This window comes from Balaenoptera musculus, chromosome 8 (assembly GCF_009873245.2).
Source record: "Balaenoptera musculus isolate JJ_BM4_2016_0621 chromosome 8, mBalMus1.pri.v3, whole genome shotgun sequence".
NCBI lineage: Eukaryota > Metazoa > Chordata > Mammalia > Artiodactyla > Balaenopteridae > Balaenoptera > Balaenoptera musculus.
The window spans coordinates 32049614-32071476 of NC_045792.1; the positions used below are offsets into that span (position 1 = coordinate 32049614).

The 21863-nt window shown below is 36.9% G+C and overlaps 1 protein-coding gene across 1 annotated transcript in view; it reads right to left on the reverse strand.

Annotated features, from left to right (window-relative positions):
• The window catches only part of ARHGAP42 (Rho GTPase activating protein 42), a 292266-nt gene that overhangs the window by 128633 nt on the left and 141770 nt on the right, over positions 1–21863 (reverse strand). The window contains exon 4 of the mRNA XM_036860862.1: positions 10541–10612. Within this exon, the coding sequence (XP_036716757.1) occupies positions 10541–10612 (72 nt within the window). The remainder of the gene's footprint in view (positions 1–10540; positions 10613–21863) is intronic.

Genomic DNA, 21863 nt, shown 5'->3' on the forward strand with positions numbered 1-21863 from the left:
TTAACAAGAACACTGAAAAATTGAAGCTGTTTATAGAAAACAAGAGTTTGGTAAGTTAGAACAGTGTCATATTAAAAATAAAAACCTAAACTTAACAGGGATGTTGAACAAATTCAGATGCTTTCTGACAAATACTGTCCCTGGTAACTTTGACATTTGGTACTCAGTAAATTTTTTTTTTTTTTTGCTGAACTAGACATGAAAATGTTCTGTATTTCCAATGTAACAAAAGGTTTTAATTAATTTTTTAGGGGAAGTAGTCTGAGATTCTTCATAATTTTTAAATCTGTATACATTTCCTAAATATTTAACACACTGATTCATAGTCTTTAGAGGGTTTCTAATTACTTCAATGTATATTATAAAGTTTAATTCCAATTTGATATACATAAAATATAGGTGATGGCAATAGGAACAGACCAATAAAGCACCATTAAAAGTCAAGTGCTGGCATAACTCATTTGCAAAACCCCCAAAGAATAGATTACAAGGTATAAAAATTAGTATTCCATAAGAATGATTTGGAAAAATCCTTCATCTTTCATTTTCTTTCTTAGCTCACCCTGATAATAAACTCTGATATTTTTCTGTTTTTCTTTTTTTCACAACAAACAAGCAACTATTACATTATAAAATCAAATAAAGGATAGCTTAGGTTACTGATGGTAGTCATTTTATCAGAGCTCCGTAGTTAACATCAAATGGTGCTTACTATAGACCAACATATTCCTGACGCTTGAAACGGACTTCTGTTTGTATCTGCAACTTGCTCTGAATTCTAAAATGTGAACATAAAATAAAATGTTTCCAGTTTTATTGTGTTCTCGTTTGAGTTTTCCACAGAAGTCAATATGAAATCTCCTAAATGTTTCAGAATATCTCCAACCACTTAAATTTGAAAAAAAAAAAAAAAATGTAAGTCACTGATAGCCTCCCAACCATCTCAAGGACCACTGGGAAGGCAGTAATCCTGAACAAAGAAGGTATAAGTAAAAATAGCAACATGTACAGCATGCTCAGAACCAACATATATATGGTGAAATGGATTTGAGGCATAAACTCTCAAGTAGGAAACTCTTCTGCAGCAGGGTGGCCAACAGATGAGGTAGAGGAAAGAATGCATCTACAAATAAAAACACCAAGTCTCAGAACCAAGGAAACCACCTTGTTATCTGGAGAAGATACAAAGTTCACCAGGGAAATGTGCTTTGTGCAGGTGGAACTCTTGAACTCCTCACTGTTGTCTCTGTTAGAAGCAAGAGACTTAGAAAATGTTCATTAGTTAAGAGTTTCTCCCTCCACCAGGTTAACCCTAAGTAACTGGATTTGCTACAGAGAAACCTTCACAACAAGGAAACAGGTTTGATTCTCACTGAAGAAGGCTGACCGCTGAAGAATGAAAAGAATCTTAACTGTACAGCAGATTTCACTCTCCAGATCTCTGGGCATTGATTTCAATAATGATGCTCCTTAGGGACACTCCACTGTATTTTTTCAATTCCTATTTATGTATGGCACTTGTAAACTGTGTGAAAATTTTTAAAAATTATGTATTTGACCTAAAAATTTAGCATAAGGATCTTCTGTAAAAATACAATTTGTGGGGAAGCTTAAAATGTTTCTTAAGTATCAGTCTTCAGGCATATAATAATTAACATAAATAACATAAGAATAATTAGGAAGGAAAATAGTGATAACCTTATTTACAATTTATTGTAATCAAATTATAAGAGCCTATGTTCTTATCTGAGCAATTAGTAGCCACTTAATAAAGTTATAAAAATCTACATATGTATGTAAACACAATACACATTTAATACATACTGATGTAATATATATAAATTAAATTGTTCAGCAAAGTGGTTTTTGGGTTACATCCCTATCCAGAAGTCCAACTCTATGTGAGGCTCAGCTTTTCCAATGACTGTCAGGTTCTGAAATATACATAAGAACATGATACCCTCAGAATTTTCAGAGCATGTGGAGACATTGAATGGTACCACCTGTCAAGTATACAGATTACTACTGACTCACTGTCTGCAAGGAATGTGATCCGGTTTGTTTTTCTAGTGGTGGCAATGGGGTCAATTAGGGCTGATATTCGCCTCATAAGAATGCTGTAAAGGATGGTGAAAATACACTATAAAAAAAAAAAAAACTATAAAAAAAAAAAAAAAAAAGGTTTACATTCCCATGATGGAGTCAGGTGCCAAACAACTGAATTAGGTATCAGAAGGCCTGGATTTGAGTCCCAGAAAGAACACATGTGCACCTCTGGGTTGTTGGCAATGCCACTTGGTCTTTCTGGGTCTCAGAGAGTCATCTGAAGAATGACAATACTTCCAATTTTGTTAGACTGTTATAAGTAATAGTGCCCCATAGACTGTATAGTGTTATTAAATTATAGGTAATGTATATCTAAGGCCTTCTGGCTTGGTAGCCCCGTGAACCACTCTATCTAAATATTTAGCAATCAAGTTGCATTTGTCTCTGTCCATGAAAAAAAATAAGGCAAACTAACCTATATGAACAATGACCTTACTTTTACTGCAGTACGTTGATTAATGCTGACAGAAAGGATATAATAGCAGTAACTATTATTAATTATAAAATAAGAGCAATTAACATCCTAGTACTTAGTACTTATGTGGAAGAAATTATGCTAAGCAATTTATATGAAATGTCAAATTATGCTATCATATTAATTCTATGACGATAGTTCTATTATTGTCTCCATTTTTCTGATAGCAAAACTTTAAAAAGTATTTAATTATCCAAGTTCACATTTCCTATAAGTACTAAGTGCCAGGTTTTGATTTCAAGTTTGTATGACTCCACAGAACTGGCTGCTAAACAATTAAAAGACATTATTTTGCTCTCTAAATGAGCTAACCAGACAATTTTCTCTGAGAACAGAGAAAAGGAATTAGTATTTCTTGAGCATCAAACATGTGGTGGTGCTACTAAAGTACTCTATAGGCTTGATCTCATTTCTGTTTAAAAATCTAACTCTACTCCTTACTAGTCATGTGACCTCGGCCCATTTACTTAACTTCTCTGCACCTCATTTTATTTATCTATAAAATGAGTTTTAGCAGTTTTCTTATCTAATATGTTGGTTGTGAGGATTAAATGAGTTTACATGTAACGTGCTTAGGGCAGTACCTGGTTAACTATTATAAAGCATTAACTATTATCGTTTAAAAATGTGATCAAATAACAAAATCAGTAATTCTGCAACTCTATATAACATAATAGAGTCTACTGATAGAAGGCACAATAAAGGGATTCATAAGTAGTCTCAAAACAACTATCAAATGGTTTCTAGTTCGCCCAGAGAATTCAGTACCAAATACAGTCATTGCCAGAGAATATCTGTCTAAGAGAGAGACTCAGCTCAGTGGCCATCAGCAACATATGAAAAACCAATCCTGACCATTCTCCGTAGGACCTGTTGAAAACAGGAGGAAAGTAAGGTGATTTAAATCCATACTCTGATCCTATAAACCACTTTCTTTTGTTTTTTTAATTAATTTTTATTGGAGTATAGTTGATTTACAATGTTGTGTTGGTTTCTGCTGTACAGCAAAGTGAATCAGTTATACATATACATATATCCACTTTTTTTAGATTCTTTTCCCATATAGGTCATTACAGAGTATTGAATAGAGTTCCCTGTGCTATACAGTAGGTTCTTACTGGTTATCTATTTTATATATAGTAGCATGTATATGTCAATCCCAATCTCCCAATTTACCCCTCCCCCCTTCTCCTATGGTAACCATATGTTCGTCACTGAACTGAGTTATTCACCTAATTTAATGGATAATAAATACTTTGGACTCATGATGAGAACAATCCAAAAGGGAATTCCCTGGCGGTCCAGTGTCCCCTGCAGTAGAAGCTCGGAGTCCTAATGACTGGACTGCCAGAGAATTCCCTTTTGGATTGTTCTCATCATGAGTCCAAAGTATTTATTATGCATTAAATTAGATGAATAACTCGCTTTAGTGGTAAACTCTTCTAAATTTGAAATAAGTATCTGTAATTCTTCTAGATTCCCTAAACCATTTGTATATTTGAGACAACAAATTAGAATGCAGCCATTTTTCACATGAAGGAAATCTTAAGGTTGTAAAAGGAACTAATTGTGATACTTAGCCACAGGTTTCTTTAGGTACTATACGCTAAAAGTATTATTTTTTAACATGCCTTGCCGTGTAATTAACAAATGTTCAGAGGCAGAACCAAACTCTATTATGGACAGAACAAAGGGACAAGAATTATCCAGTTCTACTATAGTGTTCAATAGAAATCAAGGTAAAGAAAATCAAGTTCTATTTTTATATGACTAATATTATATCATTTATTTTTGTTTTAAAACCATGGAAGAATGTTCACATGATTTCCAGTAAGGTCTAAGTGAAAATGAAAACCAGTCTTAAAAACATTTCCCATAGAAATGAAAATGCACCTTTTAACTTTAACGGGTAGTATTTCTCAAGTCTCTTTTATCTAATAAAACCAGCCCATGTTAACTGCATACCGTGTGCTGAGGAATTTATTTTTTTAGAAGAAATATGGACTTTAATGAAGATTCTTTCCCTTTGGTATAAGTGAGACATGTGAAAACATCCAAACAAAAAGAAAAGAATAAAAAAGGTAGGTGAGGATTTAGATAGTCCAGGCTCCCGTACCCACAAGGCCTAATGACAGAGCAAGGCCGGCCTGGAGAAGGGATTCAGTAACTGCAGGTTTTAAGCGTCCCCATCCCCCCAAGCCCCTGCCCCGTGTGAAACTAACACTCATTCAGCCAAACTTCTGCCTCCCAGCCTCTCGGTGGGAGGTCCAAGTTTCTCTAGTCCTAGCTCACACCCGAATTCTCTCGGCCTCTGGTCTCTCTAGTAGAAAAGATGATGCAACTGGTCCCAACTGCCTCAAAGGCCAGGGTGAGGAAAAATAAATGTAATCGATTATTAGCGTTTTGTGCTCAGGAATAAGCTATGGAAAACAAATTAGGAAAGTAAATCTACAGCCCTAAAATATATGCATATAAAATAAACAACAAATGCAGTTCCAAATCTACCTATGGTATCTGGGGATTGTCTACTGCTTTAGAGTCTCAACGCCCCTGTTCCCACCTCCACAAAATCCACCTAGGATGACACTTCAGTCATCCCCCCACCACCCCAGCAGGGGGAGGCAGGGCAGAGGCTACAGGGGGAAGGGCTATACTTTGGCTCTAGAGTATAACATGCATGCAACATGGGAGGGGTGGGCTTACCAAATGTATATATGGACCCCCTGGGGTTAGGGCCTGGCCAGGAGGCACTGAGCAAGGGAGGGGTCCATCTCCCCACTGGCTGGGAGGGGGCTCTGAGGCAATCTCTAAGGGTTGCATATCCCCGGGGAGAGGGGACAGCTGCCAGCACCCCCATCCTTGACTTCAGGGGCCCAAGAACTCTTTGCATAAAATATCTTCAGACCCAGCAGATGGCCAAAGGCACAAAGTTTAAACGCTGGGAGGGAGGGTTGTTGAGAGGGGTCTGTGGGGTACCCTGAGCCCAGGGGTAGACTAAAGGTGTGATTCATTCCCCCTTCCCAGGAAGGGTGATTGCTCCATTGGGCCTATCACCACAGGATATTTTCCATTACAAGGAGGCATACTGCCCAGGCCTGTGCTGGGGAATTTTTAAATCAAGACAGATACATTAAATAGGTTTGATTCAAAGTGGGCAAGTTCGGGCTTCTTTACAACATTTTTATCATTAAGATATTTCACACTAAAACATTTGTTTGCTAAAAGTAGGGAAAAAAATATTTCACAAAAGAGTATTCTAAAGAGCAGCATGGAGTAGTCAAAAGACTGCTGGTCTGAGGAACTGAGTTCTGGTCCTAATTCTGCCCCCAGCCAGCTGGTCAGTCCATTTATATGTGGAAAATGAGCCACTGGTCACCCAGATTTCTCCCTAATGTATTTGTTTTTGACTAGGAACTCAGATATGAAGTTCTACCAATATTTTGGAGTCAGCCCGTTTATGCAGGAACACGTGTGGAAACTGCAGACATGACGTACAATTCATTCTCTCTGGGGGCAAGGAGGACGCTTCCAATACAATGAAATATAGCTGTTAATATATACAAAAAAGTGTGAAAACAAGTTATAACTCATCTTGCTCTATAATAATGCTGCTCTAGGGATATTCATATTGTGGAAATTCTAGCTGGCATTATTCATTCGGAATACCTATGTTCCACTCATTTCTAGAATTTAAGTCAGCAGTGTATGAGGAGATGAATTAAAGAAACCAAACATGGGCTTCCCTGGTGGCGCAGTGGTTGAGAATCTGCCTGCCAATGCAGGGGACACAGGTTCGAGCCCTGGTCTGGGAAGATCCCACATGCCGCGGAGCAACTAAGCCCGTGTGCCACAACTACTGAGCCTGCGCTCCGCAACAAAAGAGGCCGCGATAGTGAGAGGCCCGCACACCGCGATGAAGAGTGGCCCCCACTTGCCGCAACTAGAGAAAGCCCTCGCACAGAAACGAAGACCCAACACAGACAAAATTAAATAAATAAATAAAGTGAAATTCTTAAAAAAAAAAAAAAAAAAGAAACCAAACATGCACTTCTATGTCTGACACATGTAATAGGTCAGGCCTGAAATACAATTTCATTCTGCATACACCCTCAGATTAAGAACCTTTAAATAAATACATTCTTGACAAGTGTTTATGGATAATTCTTCTAATCTTTAGCTATTCACAAAGCAGGACCCATCTCTTCTGTCCTTCAGTTCAACAACCCCGTCATTAATCTTTTCTAATGCCTCTCACAGATGCAGTGTTTTTTTCCCACAACTGTAACTTGCTCAGGGCCTTGCTTTCCACAGCAAAGTATCAGGTGTCTCAAAGCTCAAAGCTCAAGTGTGTCTCAAAAACACACTTTAACAAAGGAAATGTTTGCGATCCATGGACTTTATCCACTTCGGTTAAATAGGATCATCTGCTTGTGAGGAGAGGGCCGCTCTGACTCGGTTGTTTTCCACTAGGTCCAAGCTGAGGAGGTCCTGACCGCAGTGGACCTTAACTGACACTCTTGCCTTCCAGCTGACTCATCAGCCTGAACACACTTGTGGGAAACCTCCACGGTCAAGACTGTGAAAGGTGTAAGAATGTCATTTGTAGAATTAAGTTTATTTACCAAGTAAGAAAATACCTAAGTAAAACAGGAAGTAAAGCAATAGAAAAAAAAAAAAATCAACATTTTCAAGATTTTTATTCCTACCAAGATGTTTCTGCAATAACAGAAAAAAAGAAAATTGACCTATACAAATATTGCAGAAGAGAATGCCTGCTTTCTGTTCACTTTACTAAACAAGGATTACTTAGCAGCTGAGAAACAATATAGTACTAAGAGCCATCAGGCAAATAAAATACACAGAATCACCGCCACCAAGAGGCCCAGTACAACCATATTTATGCTCAAGATTTCATCTGAATTAATTCAACTACAAGTTTAACCTCCCAAGCAGTAGGCAAGGTCATAGAACACTGTTGTGTGTCCCCAGCTGATCTGTCCAGCAATTGAGATACTTAAAAAACAAAATAAAATGGGTGTAATTGCTCATGCTATTGCAACTGTAGCTAACCTAAACCTGCAAATAAGAATCTATACACATATGAAATTTACTATTTTAAATGGGCCAAAAAGTTGGAATATTCTGTGCTACAGAAAGAATTCTTCACAAAGGTTTTTAACTTCATAAAAATATCACTGATGAAGTGAAATATGGTAAATCAAGGCTTTGAAGGAAAATGGCTTGATTTCAGATCCATAGTCTGATTTCCCAGCTCTGTGAAATGGTGCATGCAGGTCACCTCATCATTTTCCTCACTGTAAAGCAGATGTAACACCTGTACTCACCACTAAGGTTGCTTGTGAGGACTTAATCAGGTCACAGATGTAATAGCTCAGTGAAATCTATCCTACAGTATAGATCTCAAGAAAGATCAGCTATTATTATTCTTGAAAAGACTTTTTCTTGCTCTGAGACACCACATTCTTGTATTTTCTTCCTTCTTCTGCTTCTTCCTTCTCAGCCTCCTCATCCATCTTTCTTTCTTTCCAAACATCAAATGTTGAGAGTTCTCAGATTATATAGAATTTAGGTCCTCTTCTCAATGTACTCTTTCCCAGGGGGATCTAATCTATCTCCATGATTTTAATTATCACCTAGAGGACAATTCCCAAACATATTTCTAATTCAGATCTGAACATACACCTGCTAACTCACCACCTCCATTTGGATGACTCAGAGGAACCTCAAATTCATTCATGGCAAACCATCTTTGCCATCCAAACATAAATGTTCCCTATCTCAGTAAGTGGCTCCAAAAAACACCCAATTTTACAACATAGAACCCTGGGAGTCATCACTGAAATGTCCTGTTGCTCACTTCCCAGTATGTAACCCATTTCCTACCCTTTCCATTTTACCTCTGAAATACATCCCGTTGTCTCCACAGCCAGTGTTCCCTTCTGAATCCAAAATAACTGTCCTTTAACTCCCAAGCATGGTTTCCCTCAAGCAGTCCTGCTTCCTCCAATCTATGCATGGCATGCAACTAGAGTGATATTTTAAAATATCAAAATATTTTATAATATTTTGATCAAATATAATCACTCCTCTACCTACAACTTTTCTTTATCTTATCAGTGAATAAGAGTAAAATAGAATAAGGAGTAAATACAAAGGCGTGCACATGTCCTCCATCCCCATGGTCCTCTATATTCTGAACACATTAAAACTTTTTCCACTAAATGTCAGGCTCTTTCCTTCTTCAAGGCCTTTATTCATACCTACTCTGTTCCCTCTTCTGGAGTGTAAAGAAGGTTCCTCCCTTGCTGCCCCTGTATCCCCATTTCTAGCTGTTTCTTTCTCATCATTTAGTTCTCTGCTTAACCAATACTTCCACCAGAAGGCATTGCTTGGTTCTCTGGACAAGGTCAGTTCCATTAATTATACTCTCACAAAGCACCCCACACTTCTGTATCACAATCCTCAGTGCATTTGTAAATACACAAAAGATAATAAATGACACAAGTGCAGGGAGCTTGTCTGTCTTGTTTACAATTGTATCCCTTAATCTTATCAAACACCATACTTGCCACAAGTGGGCCAACCAAGATATTGATAAATGTTTGCTGAATTAACACAGAAATGGTTCTGGTTTAGTTCTTGACTTGATAATGGCTCATAATTGGTGGAGAAATGCACATAAAACTCTGGTTCAAGGCAGACTGTGATAGCTTTTTACAGGAAATAAGCAGCAGGACTACTTGATTCTGTAAGAAAAAAAAATCAATTCTGGAAGGGGAACAGATATACGAGGAAAGACCCACATAAAGGAAGGCTTCTTTCTGGTGCTGGAATATAAGAGACCATGGAGAGCTAGCAAGACTTCAACAAGTTAAGGGTAAGAAATATTCCAAGGAGGGGAAAAGTTCGGGCAAAGCCATTAGTAGAGCCAGGATATATACAGGGACTAGTGAACAGACAGTTGTACCAGATGAGGGAGGTATACTGAAATGTAGAAAGTGGCCACACTGTGAAAAAATGTCATTATCGAGATTAAACTCTCTCTCTCAGAGACAACCATTGAAGGTTTCATCATTGAAGAACAACTGTTAAACATGGCAAAAATTTGTTAACAGATTAGGGTGGGAACGTAGAGACCAACTAGTAGGCTATTTCAATATTTCAGACAAAAGGGAGGAGAATAGAGGAGAAATATTCCTGCAGGAGAATGAAAGCACTGCTCAAAGAGGGAAGAGGTATGTCATTGACTAATTGGAAAACCAAATCAGAGAAAGGATAGGGGAAGTATGACAGATGACAGGTTCTATTTTGGAAACCCAAATTTTCTGTCCTTACATGATGTTGAGAAGGTAGTTAAACATGGATCTAAGAAAGAGGATGCAAGTAAATTTCAGAAATTATTAGGCTCAGGGAAATTTTAATTGATCCATAACCAATTAAACATTAATGCAAAGGCCTGACAAAGATGTCTAAAGTTTTCCACAAACACTTTATATTATATTCTTAATATTTTTATTTATATTCTTAATATTTTTATTAAGAATAAAAAATAAAAAACAAATAAAAGGTCTTTTATAATTACTACCTAAATTTTCAATATACATACCTCGTGCCTAATTTTATTTTATATAGATGTTAGGAACGCTCCTCATATTTTTACCATAATTTCACCGTCTTTACAACAGTTAATTTCCTACCATTGTTGGGATGGGAGGAACCCACTTATGCTGACTTTTTCTCTATTCAGTAGAAGAATAATATCTTTTCTGTGTTTAAAAGAATTCCAGTCTTTGTAATAGGCTCTGTGCAAAAATTTTAAATGACGTATGGAAGTTTTAAAAGGTCATTCTAATTTCAAAAATGTTAACATCTGAAATTACATTTGTCATCTTTAATTATCAGGAGAATATCCAAAGAATAATAAAATGCAACACTTACTTTTGCTGCACCTATTTGTTCTTTGCGAAATTTCTCAAGTGGCGCAATTAATACATCATTAGCATTTTGAATCTGAAATCAAAAATGCAAATACATTAAATTCTGTATAAGTCATACAAACAATATTGAAATAAAGATGGCTCCTTTATTCCACTTATTTAAATAAACAGCTTTTCTTCTCCTTTGCTTCTATAAATGAAATAAAAATACCTCACATGTTATATAGTCTTTTTCTATTTTATAATTATTTTCACAAATTATTTCATTTCATCCTAACAATAATGTGAATAATGTGAAAGCACGTACACATGGTGAGATCTTAAATACTTAAATTTCATATTCTAAAATTTAACTAAAATAGCACATCAGATACTAAATTTTAAAATACCTTTAATTATACTGGTTTAATGTAGTCAGTTCAAGCATCATTTTAAAACTGAGCCATATAAAAGCTCTTCCATCTTGCCAATAGAATGTTATAATTCTACAGCTGCAAAATAAAATAAGGCTTATTTTTTCCCTATTTAATTAGATTCCTTACACTTGGGATTTGCCTGAATGTTCTCATTTCATACTGTTCGCATTTCATTTCAATGAACAGTATTTTTGCCCAAAACTCCAAATTGGGTTTTATTTAAATTTTAAAACAGATAAATCTTTAAATTGATCTGCAAGAATATTGTGAGGGGGTACGAGGTGGGGCAGGGGCAGTGACTGGATACGAGGAGACAGACATTTCTAAGGAGAGCAGTATGCTGGAAGGAAATCTTGATTTTTAAAAAATCCCTTTAGAAAGCATTAAAATTAAACATAGGATCTTAAATGTTCTCACCCCAAAAAGAAATGGTAACAATGTGACAAGATTGAGATATTAGCTAATGCCATGGGTGGTAATCATTTTGCAATACATAAATGTATCAAATCAACATGTCGTACACTTTAAACTTACACAATGTTATGTGTCAATTATATCTCATAAAGCCGAGGGGGGGCTTTCCTGGTGGCGCAGTGGTTGAGAATCTGCCTGCTAATGCAGGGGACACGGGTTCGAGCCCTGGTCTGGGAAGATCCCACATGCCGCAGAGCAACTAGGCCCGTGAGCCACAACTACTGAGCCTGCGCGTCTGGAGCCTGTGCTCCGCAACAAGAGAGGCCACGATAGTGAGAGGCCCGCGCACCGCGATGAAGAGTGGCCCCCGCTTGCCGCAACTAGAGAAAGCCCTAGCACAGAAACGAAGACCCAACATAGCAATCAATCAATCAATCAATCTTTAAAAAAAAAAAAAAAGCTGAGGGGGGAAAAGGTAGGCCCAGTTAACAAGATTATCATTCATTCTACCACTGTGATAATTACATGACTTATTACATAATTAGCAAATGTTAAGATGAAAGAAAAACCTATTTTTCAAATAGGTCACTATTTAAAAATAGGTTAAAGAGTATATAGGAGTTCCTTATATTCTTCTTATAATTTTTCTGTAAGTTTGAAATTATATCAAAATTTTAAAATTTCAATAAAAGGGTTTTACTTTCACTTAGTTTCACTAAACGGGTTATTCTCTAGTCAAATTATGGAATTTATTTCTTAAATTCCATAGTCTAAACACACAAAGATAGTATACACAAAAATAAAAACTAAAGTAGTAACGCCTTCCATGATTCTGTCATTCTCCAATTTGCAGGAAAATGAGATGACCTCTTGAAAAGAGGACCTAAAATCCTCCATTGTGAAAACATACAAAGTAGATCAATAGTCAAAATCCTTCCCAAGACACTGAGGGCAACTGTAGATACCTCTGACATCCATTACCTACTTCCCATTTGTGAGCTCAAGACAGGCAATCCCTCCAGATACACTGTGCAGGCATTGCATCTTACTACAGAGAGATGATTGGAAACAGTAGCAAAGTAGCTCACTTTAAATTCTCACTCTCTAAATCCTCTTTGCCCTCATGAAACTCCAAATACATTTAAACACACACATATATATTTCTCCAGATTTTACAGAGGTAATAAATAGCTGATTCTGCCTTTAAAGTTTGCATAAGGGGAAAGACAATGTCATGGACACTTCAGTGTACTTTGGAAAAATAGCAACAATAAAGGCTAACAGTCACTGAATGTTTACTTTATGCTGGAAACCAGCATGATCAATGTATTTAAAGTTAATGTACTTAAACAGGGAGGTATGTCTCAAGAGGTGAAAACTCCAACAATGAGGGCGAATACCAAGATATACAGCACAGCACTTAAGTATACGTATTTAAAATCAAGAATGCCTGAGTTTAAACCCAGTTCTATTGCTTATGAGCTGCTATTTAACCATTCTGAGCATCAGCTGCATCACCTATCCAACAGCTTGGTTCTAAGGATGAAGATGATAAATGTAAAACACTTAGCTCAGTGCCTTACATCTAGTAAGTATTAAAAGTTTAAGGCTTTTAATATGTCCAGATAAACACAGATAATGTATCTCATTCTGTAATTATATACCTGATACACTTCTTTATCTTAATCTTCTGTGCTACTCTTTTGGTTGAAGTGCATCTATGCGCACAAAATGAGAAGGTATTTTCCCATGAAAGTCACAAAAGACAGATGGTCTAGACTCTCCTACATTCAATCACTAGGTATTTATGTATGTGCCAAGCACATTGCTGAGCTATGTGGGGAAGGGAAAAAATTAAGACATGGGCTAAACCTTCCAGAAAGTTGATGTCTACTTGTGAAGAGGGAAAAAATTATTCATCCAACAAGTATTTAATGCTCATAAAGCCCTGCTAAAATTTTCAGAAAAACTGAGACAAAACTGATTACATTGAGAATAGTTACATGATAAACTATGCAGAATTCCTCATAAATATGTCAGAATTTTGACAACAGGAAAGATCCATGAGAACTAAATAAGTCAAGGTAGTATTTGCATAGTGGATGTGAATTAGAAGCAGATATGAATTGGACACACCAAAGAGAAAAAATATCCTAGGAACAGGGAACACCATGAAAAAGGCAAGGGGGGGTAAAACTAAGCATGGAATGTGAGAAGGGGGAGTGCAGTGCAGGAAAAGAAACTATTTATTCCACACTCATTAAGAGTCCATCCCCATTGTGAGTGCATTGACCAAGTTACAGGCCTTCAGTTCACTTTTTAAAAATGGGAATGGCACAATGAATATAAAGTACGTTGAACAGTTTTGGCACATAGCAGTTTCCATATGTTATTAACTAATAACATTATCTAACTGGGGAAAAGCATGTACATTATTGGTAGGAAACTTAACTGGAATAAGTATGGAAAGGATACCCATAATCTAGGCAAAGTAACCTGAACATGGAATCACTGCTGGTTTCTAAAAAGAAGATTAATGTAAAAACTTGTTCTAGGAAGTAATATGTGGGATACTTTGAGAATGAAGATATAAAGACAAGATATGCAAGCTGAATGGCTGGGAGAAGAACACAAGTTTGAAGTGATAACTAGATCGGGGGCTGAGGTGTTGACAGATGGGTAGCAGGGAACTGCAGAGGCAGATGTTTAAAAAAAAAAAAAAATTAAAAGGACCCAGAAGGAGAGGAATCAAAGGTGACATTAAGTTTTTTGCCTCAGGCACTGGAACTTTGGCACCACATTAAGAACTAGGATAAATGAGGTAGGGAGTATGTTTGGTAGAGAAAGAATAAAGACAATGGATTTCACTTTGGACCTATTACGTCTGATGCCATGGGAAGACTCAAAAGAAATATTGCAGCAGAGTATACCACCTCAAAATAGCAGAACTAATCAATATGAATAAAATGGTTTTTGGTTGGGAAGGGAAAAATTAGAAAAGAGAGTGGATGCGGGGACTTCCCTGGTGGCGCAGTTGTTAAGATCCCCCTGCCAATGCAGGGGACGTGGATTCAAGCCCTGGTCCGGGAAGATCCCACATGCTGTGGAGCAACTAAGCCCATGAGCCACAACTACTGACCCTGTGCTCTAGAGCCTGCGAGTCACAACTACTGAGCCCGCATGCTGCAACTACTGAAGCCCACATGCCTAGAGCCTGTGCTCCACAACAAGAGAAGCCATTGCAATGAGAAGCCCATGCACCAAAATGAAGAGTAGCCCTCACTCACTGCAACTAGAGAAAACCCATGCCCAGCAATGAAGACCCAACACAACCAAAAAAAAAAAAGAGAGAGAGAGAATGGATGCGGATCTGTATACTAAGACACTGGCATTCACATTCATATCCAATAGTTTAAATCTCTGCCACAATTCTTATGTGGCTGTTATGTAAGTATGACCTGGGAATAAAACAAAACTTGAGGATATGAACTTGAACCAAATGTGATCATTAACAACCACGCAATGGGGCAAGTATTACTTCCCATCTCTATTTCTTCCATATTTCTTCATTTTTTTTCTCTTGTTTTTGGACTTGCTCAATTTTTTTCTCTTTCTTCTCCCTACTCTCATTCTATTAATGAGAAATTGAAGGAATAACACATAAATTCCAGAGGTACTAAACAGAGAAAAATGAAGGGGGAGAAAAACATCCAATGGAGTGATAGAGATAACAAGAGAGATGATTTGTTGAGTGTTTAATGTGTGCCAAGTACTATGCTAAGCCCTTCACAATATTGAGATTAAAGTTGATTTTATGTAATGAAGTTCAAAACCTAAAAATCATCTGGAATATATTAAGAATATGAGTGTTAAAGTTAGACCCAGATCCATTTTGAATCTCGGCACCTAAACTGCTAAGACTTGATGTCTTCATTCCTATACCTTTTAGGATTTTTATAAAAATCAAAGGGAAAATATATGTATTTTTAAAATAACAAGCACAGATTTGGCATATGGCAGGCTTTCGATAAATGTTTGTTTCTTCAGAGAATTCACAACGTCAACTATGTGTTCAGAACCTTCCTAAGCGGTCTGAGAATGTCCCAAGATGATTTAAAATGTAGTTATTCAAAAGGTAGAAATTGAAATCCAAATTAATTTAACAGAACAGAGACCCATTCAGAGTATCCATCTACAGTGGTAGATAACACAGGAACCTAAATTTATCCGTAAACCATAATAACATATGTGTGGTTTTACCTCTGAAATATGATGCTTCTTTTGTATGCAGTCGATGGGCTGTTGCTCACATCATGTGAATCTAAATTCAAGAGATCAAAATGGAAATGCCAATACTCAAAGGGTACAAACTGGATTTACAACCCCATCTGGCTGCTTCTGACCCTCACCTTTGTACACCCCCCAGGGAACACATGCCTTTCATCCCTACACACTGGTCAATCACAGGGATGAAATTCTTCAAATCTGAAGTAATCCAAGTGTGAAGTAAAGAAGGTATCTAAATTTTTGTTAGTTACTGTTACTACTGCATAATAAAGGAAAATAACATACAAAATGCTAGAAAACCATAACTAAAAATGTGAATCTGGGGTACAACTCTGGTGAGTTAACTTTCACAAGGTTTAAAAAAGAATCCAGAGAAATGCAATTCTGGCTCACATGGAACTCTCTCTCCCCAGATTTACGCAAGAGGCTTGATAAAACTCCTTCCAGAAGGTAATTCTTGGGGGTGAGGAGGGTGGGAATCAAGTCACAGAGTTCAGGAGATTCAGGCTCCCATAATATTTGTGGAACGTGTTACTTTGCATGACCTCACTAAGAAGCTGTAGGAAAAATACAAAAGCAATTTTAATGCTCTCCCTAGATATTGATAATATAAATTCTTGAAAAGGTCATATTTCAGTAATTAAGGCACAATTAACTATTATCTATTTTATAATTCTTAATCATTACCTAAACCTTGGGTTTAGGCAACTTATTTTTATAGATATTGGTCCATTTTTAAATTCAAAAATAATCACCAGCTATTTCACTTATTTTTTGCAGCAGAGAAGCAAATCTGATATTGGGTAAGACTTTACAATACTGCATTTACTGGATAGACACACTTTAACTGTGGGTGTGTTACATTAAACCAGGCAGTTAAGCTTGCTGTTGCTTTTCTTTTGCTATTTCAAACGGTTCTAATAAACAGCCACAAGGGAGTGCTCATAAATCGCTCAAAAGTAATGGCTAGATGTTTTTATGTGGTTAGAAGAATGATTATCCAAACATGTTTGGGTTTTTTTTTTCTCCAAGTATACATGAATTATTATTTTCTATAGACCGTGAATTTTCAAGTGCTGTCCTATAGGAATTTTCAATGCTTGCTTTTCACTGCTGAGAGCCTTACCATAACTTGTTTGTCCAAGGAAGTGAGTAGTGATGGAATAAAACAAATCTGAAAAGTAATTCTTCTTACACTTTTACTTTCTCTCCCCCCTCCACGTTTTGGTTAAACTTGAGTGTTGTTGGTACCAGTCACAGATCATCACAAATCAATGATTATAGTGTCCCACCAGGATGTAAGATTACAATTCTGTACCTCAAACTATCAAAGCTCTGAAAGACTCCAGGTTTTGAAGAGAAGATTTAATGATTTTCTGCAGTGCTATCAAAAGCAACTGTTTGACAAGGCTACAACAGAACAAGTTATTTACAGAAATAAAACATGGATGATGTAGCTCACTGCAAAAACAATTTCCTGTTGAGATGCCTATTATAGCCAATCCACGCAAAGGGGAAAGATCACAAAGGTATGTAATAATGAGTAGAGTGAACACAATCAATGTGGAAGACACCTATAAATAGTCTCTGAAGCAAGACTGGATCATTTTCCCATTGGTATTTGCAACTGGGAAAATCAGATCGGAGTCCTAATTTGGGATTACAGGCAAGTATCTCTCCTCGGCCTGTTCCAATCCCCGTCCTATTGCCCCCTCCTTTTAGATGAAGCTCTGGCAAGTGGTCTAGGGACAGCCCGAGGCTCACGCTGAGACTGGTCAAGTTAACTCTCCACTACCTCACAAGAGTCAGTCCTCTAAGTCAGCAAACCCACAGCTCTTCTAAACTAGAACTCAAAACCCAAATCTCACAGAAAGTGTGAAGGATAGACATATGAACAAGACTTTCACATAATAAGTACCATAATGTCAAAACTAAATGCATTTTACTTTATATCCTTTAATGTGAGCAGCAAAGTACTTTTAAAGATGTCTTCATCTTTAAAAAAAAAAATGTAAGGTTATCTGGGTACCACAGTAATCCATTTAATTCCTGCTTGAATGTCACTTATTACTTCAATATTGGATGTTTTGATTCTCTCTATGAAGTCGGTGTTCCATTATGAATCCTCCTTCAATGGACCTCATCTATTTAGATCCAACTCACTTATATTTAATATTAGTTTCATCTTTACTTTTACCAGTAATAATACTTTTCTTATAGGAATATACTTAGGAAAAGAAATTTAAGTTTTTGGAGAATGGTGCTATATGAATCCCATCTTTTATTTCAAAAAATAAGTAGAAGTACACTCTCCAGGAGAGTGCATGGATTTGTATTTAATTCTCGAATTATCCCATGAAAACCGTGCAATCTCAGTCAAGTTACTCAAACTCTCCGTGTCTGTTTCCCTTTCTACAGAATAAAGATGATAACATGCCTTTATCTCATAGCCTGTTTACAAAGATTTTTACATTTTATGTATAATGATCGTAAGAGCTTATTAATACAAAGTTGTACTTGCTTCCTACTAAATTCATTCTTTTTGAGTAGGTCAATTGTAATGCAATATCACTTTTTAAAATGACTTAGGAAGTTGCTACTGGAGTTTTATATAAAAGAGTGAAATCGCACCAGCACATACTGGATGTCAAGGCTTCTTAAATGGAACACACAGGTTCCTAGGCCAAATAGCAAGCAGTCCTCTCTGCTTCTAGAACTTACGACTGTCCGGAATATAACTCAAAGTAAAGTTAACTCTTTTTTAATAAAACCATCTATACACATAAGATGAGGGAGAAGAGCATTCATCCAAGAAGAAACTGACAATTTTCACAGAATCTAGCTGAGAAAGGAGAGGAGAGGGGTAAATTGCAAAATTTCATACAACCCACTGTGATCTAATAATGTCATTAACTCTAGGTTGTACCAAATGAAATTCTCTGAATACTGAGTTATTTGGACTAGAAAGGTAAGTTATTTTTCTTAGATTTTTTTGTCATTCTTAAACTACTTTTGCTTTATTTCTTCTTACCCAGCAATCACTAATGGGAGGTTAAACTAAGAGTACTTTTACAGCATTCAAGCATTATGGAAAACATCTGTAAACAACAGATCTAACCATAACATACTGCCTCCTCACAAACTTGTGTCTACTTATTGCCATTCTGATTACTACATTTATAACTATAATAATAGAGGCTTTAAAAAAAAAAACAGCAAAAAAGAAGGTCAAACTATATTTCAGCTGTAAATAACAAGATATGTGAAGGGTCAAATTAAAACGGACATCTTAAAAACCAGTTAAAACAGTTACTCCAAACATCCTGTACATACCTTCATTGTAACAAATACTTTTCTTTTGATTTTGACCAAAAACTATGCATTTAGGAAAACACTTTTATAAACTATATGGCTGCATTACCTCAAAGGTCACACAAGGAAAATGTTGAGGTTAAATCTATCTTTGAGAACACAGGCTCCAAATAATATAAGAAATGCTGCAACCTCAGTTGTTTCAACGTGTTAAATAATTGCTCCTACTTCCGAGTAGGTAAAAACATCGTGCAAAGAAACTGGTGACGTTACTTCTGCCAGTCTTCTACCTTTGGACGTTCTCAGGAAACCTCAGGATCTCCTGAACTTGCGCACCTCTGGTGGCATGGCTATTAGATTCCAATGATGCCCTTATGGTTGTTAACCCTATAGGAGATGGCCAAAGATTTTCCTGTAACACAGCTGTCCCATGTATATCAGTGTCCTTGTGATGATGGAAATATAGCTCCTCCCCTCTCCCCCACTTTAAAAATCAGAAACCCTGTATAGCCTGAGCTGAGACAACTATAGCCACAGTGAAGATTTTTTTCTTCCAGGTTTATCCCCGAGCTTAGAGGGGTCAAAGTGGCTTTATGTGTGAGGGCAGCGGGAGGGAGCTTCAACAAATTGATAATTTATGTAATTGAATGTTTATCACCTCCTCCTCTTTTAATACTGTTTCTTCTTGCTAATTTTCCTCTACCCTTCTCAGTATTCACTACTAAAAATATCCTTGGAGAGAGAAATTAGAATCATGCATTTTGCAAGTTTATAAAAGAAATGAAAATTCATTAAGTAAATTCAGTCACAGTTTTAATTTACAGCAATTACGTTTTAGTAGCTAGACGTTAATGTATTTTAATCATAATTGCTCAGTATTTATGTAATAGCAGATTGTTAAAACCTTAAGGAAGATTTAAGATATCCCAGTGTATATGCAATTTCTTAAATTTCTTATTGCAGCTTTGCAATAACAGAAGGGCTGGAAGACAAAGGAGGAGGGGGGTGAGGAGAGAAGGGAGGAAGGAGTTTTACGGAGGATAAAGATGCATATAAACAAAGCCAAGACTGACCTAACCAAAACAAGGAGTGACTGAGAAAGATTAGGACTTTGGGCTGCGGGCCAGTGCTGTGCTGGGGCGAGCGCAGGGGGCAAGCTCACAGTGGCTCCCGGGATCCATTACGTGGCATCTCTTCCCAACCTGCATTCGGCAACTTGGGCCAAAATCATCTGAGGTGAAGATGTCTACACCATGGAAATCAGCAAGCATTACAAATCAGGGGTTTTTATACACATGTACACACACCCCTACCTGAGTGCTGGCAGTTAACTTTTTACCAGCACATCACAGCTTAGAGCTAAACATGTATTTTGAAGGCACCAATACTGAACCATAAACAACGGTAAAGAGTGCTAACTATACAAGATTCCTTTTATCTAGTTATTAACGCATCTCTTTAAAACATGTATGTGTGGGCTTATAAGATTTCCAATTTAGTATGTCTTTCTCAATACCTAAAAGATTGAACTCATTTGTACTTCTTTACACTTAAACTTACTTTTACACAAAGCAAGGCTTTTGCATTTCCTGGCTTCCACAGCGACACCTTGAACAAACTTCTACTATAGCAATGATGACAAATAGTTTACACTTCCCAAGTTTCTCTGAGTGACAGCAGGTTTCTGTAGTGCTGGCTTGAGAAGATTCTGAAGCTGAACCTGGGCACTGAAGGATGATCACAAAATGCTGGCTATAAACATCTCCTGCTAACAAGAGTGGCAGTACTCATGCTGCAGGTTATTTATGTATCTATCTTTCCAGCCCTGTAAAGGTAGAGATAATGTCTTATTGATTTTTTAATAGTCATTGCCCAGCAAAGTGCTTTGACGTAGTGGAAACTCAACATACTACTGCTAAATTGATGAATAAAGTTATTTCTGGTAACGTAATTGGTACCTGCAATGAGTTGCTGTAACAAATACTGTTCCTCATAATATTACTAAGGATGACAACCTACCTATAGGAAACTAAATATTTCTGAAAATAAGAAAAGTATTTCTATAAAATGTACTCTGATATATGCTGTGTATTATAGGTAGCAATCTATAACTATATGGGTAGCAATTCGAAGCTAAGCTCATCACTATTATCTTTAGAAAAAAATTCAGTCACGGAAAAGCAAATAACTTACAATGACTTCTTATATTCACACAAGGTTCTTTACTTATAAATTAGTTTTGCAAAGAAAAAAAATGCAACACTGTACTTCAAGTCGAAACACCACAGAGGGCAGATTATTATCATACAAACTGCCATAGTGGGCTAAAATGGAAAAAGCAGTAACTCCTCAAAAATAGGGGATGCAAATCACCTTCCAAATTCTTCCTACTCCTCCTTCCTTAAGGTTGGTTACACTGTTGTGATGAACTGAAAACTTGAGAAAGAAAACCATATGGCTCTGTTACATTTTAGCTGGAAACCAGGACAGGGGTTTGAGCGGGGCACTATGTTACAGAACATCAGCTGAAAGCATAGAGGAGAAAAGCAAACCGGTCACTCCCATCAGGTAAATGGGGAAATGGATTCTAGAGCACACACATAACAGTAATTCGTGAACACTTACCATGGGCCAAGGGAGTTCTCCTTCAGTCCTCCCAACAGCTCCATAAAAAAGTAAATACTATTATTATTATTCCCATTTCATAGTTAAGGAAATTGAGACCCAAAGAGGATAAGTAACTCGCCCAAGGTCACAAATGGCTGGTAGGTGGCAAGGCCACACCATGAACCCAAGCAGTCTGACTCTAGAGTTGGTATTTCTAACCACTCTACTATATATACCACATTACACATTCTCAGACAATAAGAATACACTGCAGGACCAAAAATAAGT